This window comes from Chiloscyllium plagiosum, unplaced genomic scaffold, assembly GCF_037043375.1.
Source record: "Chiloscyllium plagiosum isolate Xiang-an unplaced genomic scaffold, Cpla_swu_hap1 HiC_scaffold_25, whole genome shotgun sequence".
Classification (NCBI taxonomy): Eukaryota; Metazoa; Chordata; class Chondrichthyes; order Orectolobiformes; family Hemiscylliidae; genus Chiloscyllium; species Chiloscyllium plagiosum.
In genome coordinates, this window is record NW_028270163.1 from 48780890 (window position 1) to 48798929 (window position 18040).

At 44.3% G+C, this 18040-nt stretch overlaps 1 protein-coding gene across 4 annotated transcripts in view; it reads right to left on the reverse strand.

Moving 5' to 3' along the window:
• lmtkb (lemur tail kinase 1 b) overlaps positions 1-18040 on the reverse strand; it is a 540811-nt gene that overhangs the window by 55730 nt on the left and 467041 nt on the right. For all 4 annotated transcript variants that reach the window (XM_043714969.2, XM_043714970.2, XM_043714971.2 and 1 more), the window contains 2 exons: positions 12729-12847; positions 1099-1186 (listed from right to left, as the gene is read on the reverse strand). In XM_043714969.2, the coding sequence (XP_043570904.2) occupies positions 1099-1186; positions 12729-12847 (207 nt within the window). The remainder of the gene's footprint in view (positions 1-1098; positions 1187-12728; positions 12848-18040) is intronic.

An 18040-nucleotide genomic window follows, 5' to 3' on the forward strand; every position in this document is an offset into this window, starting at 1 on the left:
GTTTTGAAGGATCCCTGTAGATATCCATTTCCAATAGTGGAAATGGATGGGGAGACTGATAGGCAGCAGGATATAGGGAGCCCCCTAGGAACAACAGGAATACCATCCTTTTGGAAAATGTTGACAGCCCAGTTGCTGAGCTGACTTCCATCTCTATGGTCTACAACACCAGTCATTCTGAAGACACCAAGGCTTGGAGACCAATCACTGTTCTGCTTAGTCAACAGATTTGTGCTGGAGATTGGCACAGTATTAGAAGTAATGTTTCCATTAAATGGAACCCAAGTCTAATTCCATGTTGGAGCAATGGGTCAGACAGGTAACCATGCAAGGTCTCATTACCAATCTGAAAATCTTTCTAACAGTGAATGAACTGACAATTGGCTGCTGATTGCCTCCTTATTTAAGCTAGATGGAGCCCAGGAAAAACTGGACATTATGACAGCGTTTCCTCTCTTGAGCGCAAATTGATTTTTGCCATTGACCTTTGATCTTATACACCATGATAGAGGAACACTAACAAAGCCAAATGAGAATGGTTATCAGCCCAGAGGAGCGCCTGCGATCCAGAAGTTGTTAGAATAACTACTGGTGTGTTAGATAAATGATTGGAGGAAAGTAGGACTTTTTAATAGCTGCAATACATGCTGACATCTTATGTCCAGGACACTTTCCAATTGTCACAATTTCTGTTCACAGTTTGATCACATGATGCAGCATTATGAAATCAGCTGAAGTGGGATGCCTTCAGGGAAAAGGTCCCCTGAGGTTGTGGCTGAAATTTGGAGAGATTTGGTGGGTGATAGTGACTCTTGTTTCTGTTGTTTAACAAACCCTCTTGTGTTCCTGACTGTCAATAAGCAATGGTTTGGGAGGTCTACGTGTGGATTCTAAAACAGTTGGAGAAGGAAGCCATAGTAACGGTCCACCTCCATGTGGCTCATGTCAAACAGCCAGTGCATGTGGTGATGCTGAGAGATCAGTCATCCACTGCTGCCAAACCTCTCATAAGCTCTCAAGTTGCATGATGGAGTAGGATGATGAGGTTAGGGTGAAGTCTTCCCTGCTATCGAATGACCAGAACATGTCTGTACTCACCAGCTGACAGAACTCCATGACAAGGAGATAAGGTGTCACCTCTGTAAACTGAGCTAGGCACTGAAGCAGATTGGGATGCTGGAGGCTTCTGCGAAAAGAAAATATGGCTGTGAAACGTCAGCGAATCGATTAGTCCAGTGCTAAGTCAGTGGTTAACGCTTTGGACACTAAGTCTTCCATGGCTTTCAGACACTGCATTCCCACTGATTTGTTTGAGTTGCCCAATACTGTGATTGTAATAAAGAATCGGAAAATGAAGATTAATGCTATAACCACTCTAATGATCAACCTGTTAAAGGAACATGCGTGAAATTCAACAAAAGGTTTTGGGTGAACAAGTGATGGATAATGAAGCACGATAGAAAACATTGGAAGAAACAGCATGATTTTTCTCCACAGTCTCTTTGTGTCCTCCCTCTGTTGTATTTCTTAGCTACATACTTAAAGAAAGATGCACCTGAATGGCATAAAATGGAGCTGCTTACATCCGTCTGGGGGACACCAGAAAACTGAGGAAATATTAAAGTACAAATACTGCTGATGAGGCATATCTGAATCAAAAATGCTGGACATACTTTGCCAGTCCTTCAGCATCTGTGGAGAGAATCACAGTTATTGTTTCGGTTGTACACCCTTTGCTAGAAAGATCCAATTCTGAAACATTGGCCTCGCCTTTCATCCTCAAAGCAGGATGTGGAACTTGGGAAAATCCCTAGTTCAGTTCACTCAACCTGAGAGGGAATGTGAGGAGAAGACAGAGGCAGTCAGGCTAGTCGGCCTGGAAAATGATCAGAGGCAGCCAAAAGGTTCGTTTGGTGCTTTGGAACATTATCCCAATTACAATGGAAAGGAAATGTCCCCCAGTCCTAATCTCGCACACTATCACAGCCACCCAGAGGCTTCCTGTGTCCCATCCAAACCATCATATTCTCCTTCATCCATCTCCTTGACACCTCTAGGTTCACTAGATTCATTCCAGCAATGGAAGGCTTGTCTGATGAGGAGACTGAGCAGAGTAGTTTGAGAGGTGAGAGGAATGAGAGGAGATCCAATTGAGATACATAAGATATTTAGAGGAGGTGACAAAATAGACATTGAACAGAATTGAAGGGCAATCTGGAATGAGGGGCTATGGTTTTAGGCTGAGGGTTGGCAGATTTAACACAGAGATGAGGAGGAATTACTTCTCCTAAAGGCTCATGAATTTGCAGAATTCAGTTCCCCAGAGTGCAGTAAATGTTGGGACTTGGAGTATATTCAAGGAGGAGATAGAGAGGTTTTCAATTAGTAACGGGTTGGCATGAGGACTGGGCGGGAAAGTGGAGTTGAGGCTGTAGTGAGATCAACCATGATTACATCAAATGGTACAGCAGGCTCGAGGGACTGAATAGTCAGCTCCTGCTCCTAGCTCTGAGGGTCTTGTTCAGGCCCTACATAGGCCTATGCTCCCCAACCATCCGCCATAGTCCCTCCATGTCAGACTACAGAACTTCCATTGCAACACAACTTGAAGCAATGATTTCATTACAGTGTGGAGACAGGCCCTTCGGCCCAACAAGTCCACACCGACCCGCCGAAGCGTAACCCACCCATACCCCTACATTTACCCCTTACCTAACACTACGGGCAATTTAGCATGGCCAATTCACCTGACCCGCACATCTTTGGACTGTGGGAGGAAACTGGAGCACCCGGGGGAAACCCACGCAGACACGGGGAGAACGTGCAAACTCCACACAGTCAGTCGCCTGAGGCGGCAACTGAACTCGGTTTTAAGGGGCTGTGAGGCAGCAGTGCTAACTCTATGCTAACAATAGAATGTGTTAAGAAAGCTTCAAAAACATTAACTAAATACTTCTACTTCTTTTAAAAAAATGTCTTTTCACTAAAAACCAATAAAATTGCCAATCATCCAGATTCCTTTCCAATTCAATGGAGCAACTGCCAGCACTTGAAACCCCTTAGCCTTGTGTAAATAAAATTGTAAAACTGACAGCAGAGATCAGAGCTAGAGCTGTCAATCAAACAGGGGCTCAGGTCTTCCAACACAGTAATGAATGTCTGGGCTCTCAGCCAAGAATGCATGATGAGACATCATACTCATCAGACACATGGCCTCCTCTGGTCCATTTCCATTGCCACAATGGGTAATCAGAAACTGGATTGTGTTACAATGGCTTAAACATAAAATAAGAATCCAGCAATTCTCCAGTAATACCTGAAACACTTAAAACTTTGTGAAGAAAATGGACAAAGATCCAGACAGATGCTTTTCAAAATTAGTAGCAATTACCTGATGAATTAATCAGCCTCCTATCTTATGCACATCTCACTATCATTTATAAAATATGAAAGCCAGGAATACTTCGTGGATATCAGAAACTTAACTATCTCTTAAATAATCTTGTTTGACAGTTCCTTCCCTATATTCCTTTCCACAATAAAATCAATCCTACTTACTTCAGTGACCTTATCTTGAACCCACATTTTCCACTTCTGCAATTAAATGCCAAGGGCAGAAACATAGCTGTTTTCCACTCACATGCACACTCAATCTGTCTTTCCTACGTGCACACACATATAAGCTTACAGGGTGAACTTGTTTTTACAATTAATTCTGAAATTATATATTGAAAAAGACCCAGATTGTTTAAGTCTCTTACACTCCGGGTCTTACACTCAAACAATTCCGGTCTTCTTCAATATACAATTTCAGTTACACCACACTGTAACCTTTTGCTATAAGTTCTATGTCTTACAATCTTATTCTCCACAATCACCTGATGAAGGAGCAGTGCTCCAAATAAACCTGTTGACTATAACCTGGTGTTATGTGATTTTTAACTTTATACAACATCATTGTCTCCAAATCATCATAGTTTAACTACTTTTGTATATTAGCTACTCTTTCCAAAGCAGTTTGAAATTTGCTAAACTCTTCGTATAAAACATTTTTGGGACATTCTATGTAAATGCAACCTTTTTCTTTTCCAGCATTCACCAATGTCTTTGACATGCACTGCTCCGTAGAGCTCAAGTTGAGAGGGATATTGACTGATACAGTACAGCACTGACTAGTAACAGGTCACCCCCGCCTTTGAGCAGTGCATTAAGAATGCTAATATAAAAACATCTATGACCCAAAGCAGTAAGTTAGATGGACAGTTCTAAATTCGGTCTTAGTTCTACATAGCAATATTTCCAAAGCATTTCTTTCAAAAATACCCACTGTTTTAACCTGGACTTTAATACAGTTAGGTTATTCTCTCTGAAAAAAGGGTCTGCATCTTAAATAGTAATCATTTACCAATTGTCTTTAAAAGTGAGAGCACTAAACATGTAAAAACAATGCTATGCCATGGGGCTAATCGAGCATCAAGAGCAGTCAATATGATGCAGATGTCATTTCAGCAATTTGTTTTGTATTCTTTGAGAAAGCAAATCTTTTGGTGTCATCTATTTTACTCTTTACAGCTTAGTACTTTATTTCTTGGAAACTCTATTCTTTTAAACATTCTTGATTTTTTACCTGGCTCCTAACACCCCTTTCTCTCTCACTTATTCTCCCCCTCTCTCTCCCTCCGGCTCTCCCCTGTGCCTTTCCATTTTGGTCAATCTTACAAAGTGACTTTCTCTGTCCTCAGCAGTTCAGGTCTGATTGTTGACCTTCAAGAGTGACCTTAACTTCTTTCCTCTTCACAGATCCAGAGAGATTTGGCAGGATATTTACAGCATTTTCCACTTGTTTTGCACGTTCACCCATCTATAAACCGGATCATTTGAACATTTCTCTGTTACTTGTTCCTTTATATCGTTCACTTCTATTGAATATGTATTATTGCTGCTGGTGTGTTTGATTCTCTCAACTGTTTATCGTGTTTTGTCCCTTTCCTCTCACAACGCTGCTCTGTTCACTCTGCTGCCCACTTCTTCATTAATCCTGAGGATATACCTTTTGAATTCATCAGCTCCTCTAGTTCAAAAGCAGCAGATCACATTCTCCTGACTGTGAGTCACAGGCAGCTCCAACCAACTGCAATGTGAAACAATCCTGACGTGTCCATGGTAGTGAAGATGGTGCCATGTGACGTCACATGTGCAGATTGTGGAGCTGCTTTAATTGGACAGTCGCCTGAGCTGCTGTGTAATGCACCCTGAATCATACAGTACACAAGAAGGCCATTCAGTCCACTGCATCCGTGCTAGCTTTTTTCTTAGAGCAATCCAATGAGCTTGCTTTCTAAGACTTTACCCATTACCCACTCAGGATGATTATAAAGAACTCTTTCCTTCATGTACTTATCCAATTATCTTCTGAATGTTACGATTTAATCTGCTTCTGTCATTCTTCCAGCCAGTGGATTCCAAACCATCACAAATCACAGCGTGAAAATGTTTCCTCTTTCTTCATGTGTTCCCTCAGATTTCTGTCCATCACTTCCAGTCTGTCCTCTACTCACTCTCCTTCCAGCCATTGGGAACACTTCCTCTTCATCAAAACATCTTTGTGATAAAGAACGTTTCTAACCAATTCCCCCGCTCCTCCCTCAACCTTCTCTGCTTCAGGGAGAATAACTCCAGGTTTGCAGTTTCTCTTAACCATGAAGTCACTCATCCTCAGTCCCATTCTCATGTAAATATTTATTCCACACTCTCTGATGCCCTGACTTCATTCCCAAAATATGGCGCCCTGGACTGAATACTCCAACTGAGTCCCAATCGGCAATTTATATCGGCTCAACATGTTCATCTCCTTTCTGTCTGTTCAGACACAGTATGTAGGCATCACTGTCTGGGCCAACATGTATTGCCCATCACTAATTGCTCTGGAGAAGATGGTGGTGAGTTGGTTCCTGAACAACAACAGTCCTTGGGGATGTCAGTATTCCCACAATGTCATTATGAAAGGAATTCCAGGATTTTGTCCCAGCAACACTGAAGGAACAGCCAAGTCAGCTTGTGGTGGGGCTTGAAGGGGAGCTTGCAGGTGGTGTTCCCGTGTATTTCCTCACCCCGCCCTTCTCAGAGGTACAAGTCACGGATGTGGAAGGTGCCGTTGAAGGAGTCGCGGGAGCTGAATACTTGCAGCGTTTTCCATTTTTTGTTCACATTCACCCTGTTTCTAAACTGGGCCAATTTAACATTGCTCTGCTATGTTCCTTTTATTTTTGTTTGCCTGTCTTTAGCGTTTATTATTGCTGCTATTATGTTTGATTTTTGTTTTCCATCTAGGTGGCAGAAGTCACAGATTTGGAAGGTGCTGTTGATGGAACCTGAGTGAACTGCTGCAGTTCATCCTATAGACGGGACACACTGCGGCTACTATGGCCTTATGGTGAAGGGAATTTATGTTGTAGGTGAAGGAATTGACGTTGTAGGTGAAGGATATGGTATCAATTGAGTGAGCTGCTTTGTCCTGGATGGTGTCAACTTTCAGGAGTGTTGTTGGAGCTGCACCTATCCAGGCAAGTGGGGAGTACTCCATTACAGTCCTGACTTGTGCCTTATAGATCACCTTTGTGGAGACAGGAAGTGAGTTACTGCAGAATTCAGAGCAGATCATCATAGTTTAACTACTTTTGTATATTCCACAACGTATATAAACTAGTCCACTTCAGTTTCTGAGTAATTGTAATCTCCAGACTGTGACAACAGTGGGGGGTGGAAGCGGGGGGTGGAAGCGGGGGGGTGGAACTCAGTAACACCATTGAATGTCAAGGGGTGATGGTTAGATTGTCTCTTATTGGAAATGGTCACAGCCTGGCATTTGTGTGACATGGATGTTATTTGTCACTTGTCAGCCTAAGCCTGGATATTTTCCAGATCTTGTTGCATTTGGATATGGACTGCTTCAGTATCTGAGGAGTGGCTGAGCATTGTGGACTCATTGGCGAACATACCCCTTTCTGCCCTTCTGATGGAGGGTAGGTCTTTGATGAAGCAACTGAAGATGGTTAGACCATGGATACTACCCTGAGATAGTGGAATCGTAACAATGTCACTGCAATTGTAATGCAGAGACCTGCAGTAATGCTCTGACCAGGAGTTCAAACCCCACTTCAACTACCGGTGGAATTTAACACAACTGGACAACCAATAAAATCTGAAACTGAAAGCCAGACTCAGTTATGGTGACCACAAAGTTATTGCTGATTGGTGTAGAAGCCCATCTGGTTCACTGCTGCCCTTTGCAGGGGGAGGTCTACCCTCCCTGCCCTGCCCAGGATTACATATAAGACTCTGGTGCGGCCGCATCTGGAGTATTGTGTGCAGTTTTGGTCGCCATACTATAGGAAGGATGTGGAGGCACTGGAACAGGTGCAGAGGAGGTTTACCAGGATGTTGCCTGGTATGGTAGGAAGATCGTATGAGGAAAGGCTGAGGCACTTGAGGCTGTTTTCATTAGAGAAAAGAAGGTTTAGGGGTGACTTGATAGAGGTGTACAAGATGATTAGGGGTTTAGATAGGGTTGACCATGAGAACCTTTTTCCACATATGGAGTCAGCTATTACGAGAGGCATAGCTTTAAATTAAGGGGTGATAGGTATAGGACAGATGTTAGGGGTAGATTCTTTACTCAGCGAGTCGTGCGTTCATGGAATGCCTTGCCAGTAGCAGTGGTGGACTCTCCCTCTTTATGGGCATTTAAACGGGCATTAGATAGGCATATGGAGGATAATGGGCTAGTGTGTTAGGTGGGCTTGGATCGGCGCAACATCGAGGGCCAAAGGGTCTGTACTGCACTGTATTTTTCTATTACTCTATTACTCTATTACATGTGACTCCAGATCCACAGCAATGTGGTGACCTGCCTTTGGGAATAAACCTGAAAGCCACACATTACAAAGACAGGTCCAGAGGAGGTAGGGAGGGCAGATATCCCCATTGAAAAGGCATCGGTGAACCAGAAAGGCTTTGACACCAATCAATAATAGCTTCATGCTCACCATTACTGAACCACCATCCACAGTTAGATGTGGCAGGACTGCAGAGCTCGGACCTTACCCATTGGTTGGGAATTGCTTAGCCCTGTATGCTGCTTCTGTTGTCTGACTTGCAAATAGTCCTGTGTTGTAACTTCATCGGGCTGACATCCGGCTGTGCTTGGTGCTGCTCCGGCCATACCCTCCTGTACTCTCCATTGAACCAGGGTTGATCCTCTGGCCTGATGGTAATGGGTGAGTGGGGGATATACCAGGCCATGAGGTTACAGATTCTGCTGCTGCCGATAGTGCACAGCGCCTTGTGGATGCCGAGTTTTGAGTTGCTAGATCTGTCCTATTTTGCATGGAGATAGTCTCACATGACATGCGGAGGGTATTCCCAATGGAAGGTGGCAAGGAACAAGAGGGCAGCCCTTCTGGCTGCCCAGTATACTCAGGCATGATGTCCTACTCTGGGGTGAACTAAACCACTTCTGCAGCTTAATTAATATTGACCATATCCTCTGGCCTCACACATCCAAAATGGGTTGACACAACCCCATTTGGTGGTGCAGTGGGTGTTATCTGGGGTGTGCCTGAGTTTTATGTGTAGGGAGATAGGGAGAAGCTATGATGCTATTCTATCAATCAGTTAAACCATGCTCTTCTCGTAAGCTGATCAGATAGAGCTGGCTCCCAGGTTCAGTAATTTCGTTCCATGCTGAACTGGCTCATGCAACCCTATGGTTACAATTGACCTGAAGACCCCAGGATTAAGGAGCAAGATAAGAGTTGGCCATTCCTGATACTGATTGCTGCTGAGTCTCTGATTGCCCCGGGAGTGACAATAAGCAAGGACAGGGCTAGCCTCTCCCAGCAATAAATCCAACGTCAATGCTCCATCTCCACTCAGCTCATTGAGCCTATCCCACCATTCACTTAAATCATGGCTGATCTTTAAATTTATCCGTCTGCCTTGATTCCCTATCCTTTAACAACCTTCTCCATCAAAACTCTGTGGATAGTTGTGTTATTTTTCATCGATCCTCAGCCTCACTTGCCACCTTGTGGGAAGATGATCCCAGATTTCCCCATGAATAGCTGAAAGCTTCCTGCCATTCCCTCTCTAACAAAGTGGATTTGCTTCTTTGTTGTGGACTCTCTCACCAGAAGGCATCGCTGGTCTCTATTTACCCACTGACCTTTCAACATCTCCATCAGACCATTCCTCCAACAGCTCCTTTACAGTCCTGACTCTCAAGTTTACAAAATCATGAGGGGCACGGATAGGATAAATAGACAAAGTCTTTTCCCTGGGGTTGGGGGAGTCCAGAACTAGAGGGCACAGGTTTAGGGTGAGAGGAGAAAGATATAAAAGGGACCTAAGGGGCAACTTTTTCACTCAGAGGGTGGTGCGTGTATGGAATGAGCTGCCAGAGGATGTGGTGGAGGCTGGTACAATTACAATTTGTAAAAATCATTTGGATGGGTATATGAATAGGAAGGGTTTGGAGGGATATGGGCCAGGTGCTAGCAGGTGAGACTAGATTGGGTTGGGATATCTGGTCGGCATGGAAGGGTTGGACCGAAGGGTCCGTTTCCATGCTGTACATCTCTATGACTCTATGAAGAACGACAGATTGTCCCATGTTTCAGTGGATCCTCACCACGTGAGGGAACCAGGAAGGGGACAAGAGGAGAAAGTAACAGCTGACACAGGAGCCACTGGGGAAGCACCACCCGGTGATGACACAGCCTGGAAACTGTGCTCTTTCCAAAGCAGCTTCCCCTCTCTCTCTCTCTCAAAACAGGAAAGACAAACTGAAGTATTTTACAGCTAAGGTGGTTGTTTGAAATATTTGGGAAAGCATTATTGGACCAATCAGGCCATGATTACTCTATGATCAATGCATTTAGTTAGAGACCACCACAAAAGAGGATAAAGCAAATTACTGATGAAGAAGTGAGTAGGAGCTGGGACAACAGTCAGGTATTGAGTTGAGTTGTCGGGGCTGGGAAGATTCCAGCTTCTATCTGAGCCTGTGCCGAGTGTAGCTAGGATACATCCAGGCCTGATCTGGGGATAATACAATCAGATCTGGTGCCCTGAGGAATGGAATATCTCAACTCCGAATCACACCAACAATGACTGCTGAAAAAAAAATGGATATAAGCTTCGGGGCAGGACTGGATGAAGAGTGGACTGAATTACACACGATGCACAGGACAGCCAAAGAGCCAGGCAATACCCCTCTAATGCTAACAGTTTATATAAATGGCTCCTTCTCATACAAACACTCAGATTAAACTTGATCGATTGACTGATTTATTGTTGTCACATGTACCGAGATACAGTGAAAAGTGTTGTTTTGTGCTGCATAAGGCAAATTGCATTCTCAGCTACTTTCCCTCCCATTCCTACTCCTCTCCCATTTGTCTCTCAGTCGCCCCCCCCCCCCCCCCACCCTCGGCCTACAAGCCTCATTCCTGATGAAGGGCTTATGTCGATTCTCCTACTCCACAGATGTTGCCTGACTGGCTGTGCTTTTCCAGCGCCACACTCTTAACCATACAAAGTGCATCAGGGTAGCAGAACAGAGTGCAGAATTCAGTGTTACAGAGACGATGCAGACAGAAAGGTCAAAATTAACATTTGAGAGGTCTGTTTAAAAGGCTGACAACAGTGGGGAAGAAGCTGTTCTTGAATCCAATCGTACATGTATTCAAACCTTGATACTGAGCAGGAGTAAGCCTTTGAGCCCCTTGCACCTGCTCCAGTATTCAATAAAATTACAGCTGGTCTTATATTGACCTCCAAATGTGCACTTCTATGTACCCCATGATATTCTTACATCCCCTTGCTTAACAAGAATGTATCTACTTAAAAACTTCCTCGACTTTTCTTTTGCCATCTTTGCAGGAAGAGTTTCAAAGTCTCATGCCCCTCTGGGAGAAAACACTTTTGCCTAATCTCTGTTTTAAATGGGTGACCCTGATTTTTAAATAGCGACAGCATCCCCCTCCCCACCAAACTCCCTCCCCAACCCGTAATTCTAGATTATCCCACAAGAGGAAATGTCCTCTCCACATCCACCCAGTCAAGAGCCCTCGGAATAGCTGGTATTTCGATCAAATGCATCCCCTATACTTGGAGAAACAGGTGTGGCCTGTGGAGTGGTTTCCTCTTTTCCCCTGCCCCCACCTTATCCCAGATCCAACCCTCTAACTCAGCACTGCCCTCCTGACCTGTCCTACTTGTCCATCTCCCTTCCCACCTCTCCACTCCACCCTCCTCTCCAACCTATCACCATCACCCCCACCTGCATCTGCCCATTGCATTCCCAGCTACCTTCCCCCCAGCCTCACCCCCTTCCCATTTATCTCTCAGCCCCTTGGGTATGCTCCCCCCCACCGCACTTTCCTGACAAACAGTTTATGCTCAAAACATCGATTCTCCTGCTCCTCGGATGCTGCCTGACCTGCTGTGCTTTTCCAGCACCACATTCTTTGGCTTCTCTGTGGAGTGGTAGGCCATGAAAGGATTAGCCAGCGGGCTCTGCAGTATGTGTGTGTGTGTGTGTGTGTGTGTGTATGTGTCTGTGTGTGTGTCTATGTGTGTATGTGTCCGTGTGTGAGTGTCTATGTGTGCATATGTGTGTATGTGTCTATGTGTGTGTGTGTGTGTGTGTCTATGTATGTGTGTGTCCGTGTGTGTGTGTCTATGTGTGTGGGTGGGTGGGTAGGTGTGTGTGTATATGTGTCTATGTATGTGTGTGTGTCTATGTGTGTGCATGAGTGTGTGTGGCTGTGTGTGTGTATTGTCTATGTGTGTGTGTATGTGTCTATGTGTGTGTGTGAGTGTGTGTGATTGTGTCTGTGTGTGTCTATGTGTGTGTGTATACCTGTCTATGTGTGTGTGTGTGTGTATGTGTCTTTGTGTGTGTGGTCGTGTGTGTATGTGTCTATGAGTGTGTGTGTCTGTGTGTGTATATGTGTGTGTCTGTGTGTGTATATATCTGTGTGTGTGTGTGGTTGTGTGTGTGTGTATGTGTCTATTTGTGTGTGGGTGTGTGTGTGTATGTGTCTATGTTTGTGTGTGTATGTGTCTATGTGTGTGTGTGTGTCTATGTGTGTGTATGTGTATCTGCCTATGTGTGTGTGTGTCTATGTGTGTGTGTGTGTCTATGTGTCTGTGTATGTGCATGTGTGTATCTGTGTCTATGTGTGTGTATGTGTCTATGTGTGTGTATGGTTGTGTGTGTGTATGTGCGTATTTGTGTGTGAGAGAGTGTGTGTGTGTCTGTGTGTGTGGTTGGGTCTGTGTGTGTCTATGTGTGTGTGTGTCTGTGTGTGCGTGTGTCCATGTGTGTGTGTGTCTATGTGTGCGTGGGTGGATCGGTGTGTGTGTCTATGTGTGTGTGTGTGTATGTGTCTATGTGTGGGTGTGTATCTATGTGTGCGTGTCTATGTGTGTGTGTGTGTGTGTGTGTGTGTGGTCGTGTCTGTGTGTGTCTATGTGTGTGTGTATGTGTCTATGTGTGTGTATGTATGTCTATGTGTGTCTGTTTGTGTGTGTCTATGTGTGTGTGTGTGTGTGTATGTGTCTATGTGTGTGTGTCTATATGTGTGTGTGTCTGTGTGTGTGGTTGGGTCTGTGTGTGTCTATGTGTGTGTGAGTGTGTAGGGGAACTGACTTGTGAAACTGACCTGTGAGGCTGGGCTTCCTCCAGGAATCGCATCTGCTCCTGAATGTTGGCTTCTGCTTTTAACTCTTTCACCACCACCTGGCAGCAATTCAAGTTGATGTTCACCTCACCAAGAAACACCTGGTTCACGTTGCAAAAACAAAACAAAAAACAATTTTGAGAAGGTTTCGGACGAGTATCTGCACAGTCACAATGTCCAGTGGCATCATGTGCTCTGGAAGTGTTCACAATCCCTCTTCGCCCTTTGTACTTACAAACAAAATAACTCACCATTGCTGGACACCCTCAGTCGAAAACATGGAGAATCATTGCCCCAATTCTGGAAGGATCTGCTTCTTTCAATGAGATTGAGTAAGCGATGGACTTTTTAAAAAAATAGGGTTTGTTGATTTTTTACTGGACTCGGCGCTTCCTCTCCAGTGCTGAATATAGCCATAATAGTCTGAAGATGTCTGATCTCTTCCGATTCAGAAGTTCATCAGACCGGTTGGCATTTGCATGGAATGCCATCTGGGAATATCGGGTGTGGTAGCCTTTAGGATCTTACGGTGCAGTGGTAGTGCCTCTACCTTTGAGCCAGGAGGCCTAGGTTCAGGTCCCACCTGCTCCTGAGGAGTATAATAGCATCTCTGTGCAGGTTGATTACAGTATCTTCAATGACTCCGTTGTTGGGATTGAGAGGGTAAAGGGATTGAGATCAGGTGAATGGCTTACGTACAATATTCGGTGTGCAGAATGGTTGAATAATCTATTCCAGATTTCAAGACTTCAAGAGAACCTTGGTTTAGATCAGTGATTTATCAAACTCAAATCCAAACAGTCTGATTGTCCCCTTGCCCCATTTAACATCCAGTCTCCCAATTCAAGCTGCCCTTTTCACCTTGTCACCCCCCGCCCCCGCTGTGCTCTCAATGGCCCTGCATCCAGCACCAGATTCCCATTGATTTTACCTGGCTTCATTCAGGACAACTGTCCAATAACAAATTGCTCCAACCAGTGTTTGGACTGTATTATAGACCTGCGAGCCTTACTTCGGTTGTAGGTAAAGTGTTGGAAAGGGTTATAAGAGATAGGATTTATAATCTTCTGGAGAGGAATAAGTTGATTACGGATAGTCAATAAGTTGATTACGGTTTTGTGAAGGATAGGTTGTGCCTCAAAAACCTTATTAAGTTCTTTGCGAAGGTGACCAAACAGGTGGATGAAGGATTGAGAGTGATTTAGCTGTTTGGATCAGAAATGAGGTAAAAACAATGATTGCAGATGCTGGAAACCAGATTCTGGATTAGTGGTGCTGGAAGAGCACAGCAGTTCAGGCAGCATCCAAGGAGCTTCGAAATTGGCTGGTTGAAAGAAAACAGAGGGTGGTAGTTGATGGGAAATGTGCATGCTGGAGTTCAGTTACATTTGGGTACCACAAGGATCTGTTTTGGGTCCACTGCTGTTTGTCATTTTTATAAATGACCTGGATGAGGGTGTAGAAGGATGGGTTAGTAAATTTACGGATGACACAGAGGTCAGTGGATAGTGACAAAGGATGTTATAGGTTACAGAGGGACACAGATAAGCTGCAGAGCTGGGCTGAGAGGTGGCAAATGGAGTTTAATGCAGAAAAGTGTGAGGTGATTCAGTTCAGAAGGAGTAACAGGAATGAAGAGCGAATGAGCTAATGGTAAGATTCTTGATAATGTAGATGAGCAGAGAGATCTTGGTGTCCAGGTAAATAGATCCTTGAAAGTTGCCACCCAGGTTGATAGGGTTGTTAAGAAAACATACAGTGTGTTAGCTTTATTGGTAGAGAGATCAAGATTTGGAACCATGAGGTCATGCTGCAGCTGTACAAAACTCTGGTGTGGCCGCACTTGGAGCACTGCATGCAAGTCTAGTCACCGCATTATAGGAAGGATGTGGAAGCTTTGGAAAGGGTTCTGAGGAGATTTACTAGGATGTTGCCCAGTATGGAGGGAAGGTCTAATGAGGAAAGGCTGAGGGACTTGAGGCTGTTTTCATTAGAGAGAAGAAGGTTGAGTGGTGACTTAATTGAGATATAAAGATAATCAGAGGGTTAGGTGGGTTGGACAGTGAGAGTTTTATTTCCTTGGATGGCAATGGCTGGCACAAGAGGACATAGCTTTAAATTGAGGGGTGATAGATATAGAACAGATATCAGAGATAGTTTCTTTACTCAGAGACTAGTAGGGGCATGGGACAGTAGTAGAGTCGTCAACTTTACGGGCATTTAAATGGCCATTGGATGGACATATGGACAAGAATGGAATAGTGGGCGGCACAGTGGCACAGTGGTTAGCATTGCTGCCTCACAGCGCCAGAGACCCGGGTTCAACTCCCGCCTCAGGCGACTCTCTGTGAGGAGTTTGCACATTCTCCCCGTGTCTGCGTGGGTTTCCTCCGGGTGCTCCGGTTTCCTCCCACAATCCAAAAATGTGCAGGTTAGGTGAATTGGCCATGCTAAATTGCCCGTAGTGTTAGGTGAAGGGGTAAATGTAGGAGTATGGGTCTGGGTGGTATACGCTTCGGCGGGTCGGTGTGGACTTGTTGGGCCGAAGGGCCTGTTTCCACACTGTAAGTAATCTAATCTAATCTAGTGTCGGTTAGATGGACTTCAGATTGGTTTCACAGATTGGCACAACATCGAGGGCTGGAGAGCTGTAATGTTCTATGTTCTATGTTCTATTAATATTGCATGCATGACTTTACTGTTCAATTATACCGTGCAGCATTAATGATAAATGTATTCATAGACTATTCCTCTGCCTGTGTGTTCAGCCGACACAAGAGAAACACTATTTAAGTACTGCAGTTTGTTGAAGCTTTCCAATGACCACTCATCAGGACAATTTGCAAGAATGACAATGTGAAGAGGAGCAATTTAATATACTGCTTGTGAAGAACATGCTTCCACTACCTCTCAGACACGAATAACATGCTGCCCCTCCTTGCACTAGGATTTCTTGCAGATTGTCCTAATGCAGATATTCCCAAACTTGAGGGTGGGGTCGGGACCCTGAGCTGACATTTCAGGGCTGAGGTCTCACTGAGGGGTTGTGACAATTTTCAAGCCATGAAATGGGGTCACTGCGAGAAAAGGTATTAATCAGAGTCATAGACAACTGATTCATTATCTGGCATGAAGGTGGTTTGCAGAAATATCCAGAGTTTAAAGAATGGACAGTTTGGAAGAGCTCAGTGTAGGTTGCTGACTTGAAACAAATTCATTAATGGGATGTAGGTGTCATGTTCACGGTCACTTTATTCAACATGGTTAAACACATTACAAGTTATGAAGCTGATATTACAGTAAAGCCGACTCATTGCTATGCATACAGCTTGAGAAAGCAACGCAGACTAACAGCCAAGCACAGGCGCAGCTTTGTTTACTTACACAGTGTCCCTTAGCACGAACGATCTTAAAAGCAAAAGAGGGGGGAAAATACACCTCCAACAACAGACATTGGGGGGAAAATACACCTCCAACAATGGTGGCAAGGTTAGCTTTCTCTGTTTATCCCCAGATCCCCTCCCAGCTCATTTGGGAATGAAAGATAAATTGATGGGATGAAGAGGAATGGGAAATATAATTGTGTAGGTGATAAAGACAGCACAGTCTAGTTGGCCTGATAGATCTGGGCCAATGTTCTAGTGCAGGGGGTGCCCAAACTGTAGGTCATGACCTGCAGTGGGCTTGCAGGATGAGCTCTTGGGATTGTGAGTTCCAATCAGTCATGGTGGCTGTGGAGTATTAAAATCCGTCTCTTTACGTGCTTGGGACTGTTTCTATTGTTAGGCCTTGCTTAATCATCTGTTCTCTAAGTCCCGAATGCTGCTGTGAGCTTGAAAGAAACCCAGAAAGCTTAAACCCATTCTCTGCTCAACAACCCATCCCCATCCTCCCCATTCAACAAGCCTCCAACCCTCTCAATCCCACTCAAACAATCCCTGCCCAATGTCAACAAACAGCCCCATCTCCACTCTCACTCTGAGGTCTGAGATATTAACATGGTGGCACGCTGGGAAGAAGTTTGGGAAACATTGTTCTAATATGTGCAAGACAAATATCTTTCACAAATGGGATTATTTCCTTCCACCAATACGCAAGTTCTGTACTACCAAATGTCTATAAACAGCATTGTGAATCCTATCAGAGCATCTCATCATTGACCATTCACTGGAGGTAACAGAGGATCTCTGTCACATTGCTGTTCTGTAAGTTTAAAGGTAAAGTCATTATAATCCTAGCATTCCATTGAGCTGCTTTCCCATCACAGAGAGACAACTGGTGCTAGGTCAATGTGAGGGTCACCACACCTCAGGCGAGGGGAGAGGGTGAGAAGGGGAACTCTTCATTGTAACCTCAGTGGGTGTGGGAATTGAACTCATGTTATTAATGTTATTCTAAACTGCAAACCATCAATCCAGCCAACTGAGTTAGCCAAACCATGGCCTTCATTCAATTGTGAAATGCAGTTTGATTTAACAGATAGTTTAAGGCAATTTAAGTAATGGCTAAATAAATCAAAGAAGGACCATATTGCTTTAATTTCCTGCTGACTGTTTTTCACATTTGCCTCATCTACAACTGCTGTCAGGCTTCCGCAAATCCAAAACCCAAAACTGAGGGGGAAGGATTGGTGCTGGGCCCACTATTTTTCATCATTTATATAAATGATTTGGATGAGAGCGTAAGAGGTACAGTTAGTAAGTTTGCAGATGACACCAAAATTGGAGGTGTAGAAGTTTATCTCACATTACAATGGGATCTTGATCAGATGGCCATTGGGCTGAGAAGTGGCAGATGGAGTTTAATTCAGATAAATGCAAGGTGCTGCATTTTGGGAAAGCAAATCTTAGCAGGACTTATACACTTAATGGTAAGGTCCTAGGGAGTGTTACTGAACAAAGAGACCTTGGAGTGCAGGTTTATAGCTCCTTGAAAGTAGAGTCGCAGGTAGATAGGCATTTGACATGCTTTCCGTTATTGGTCAGAATATTGAGTACAGGAGTTGGGAAGTCATATTGCAGCTGTACAGGACATTGGTTAGGCCACTGTTGGAATATTGCGTGCAATATTGGAAGGATGTTATGAAACTTGAAAGGGTTTAGAAAATATTTACAAGGATGTTGCCAGGGTTGGAGGATTTGAGCTATAGAGAGGTTGAATAGGCTGGGGCTGTTTTCCCTCGAGCGACGGAGGCTGAAGGGTGACCTTATACAGGTTTATAAAATCATGAGGGTGTTGGATAAGTAGATAAAGTCTTTTCCCTCTAGTCTAGAACTAGACAGTATAGATTTAGG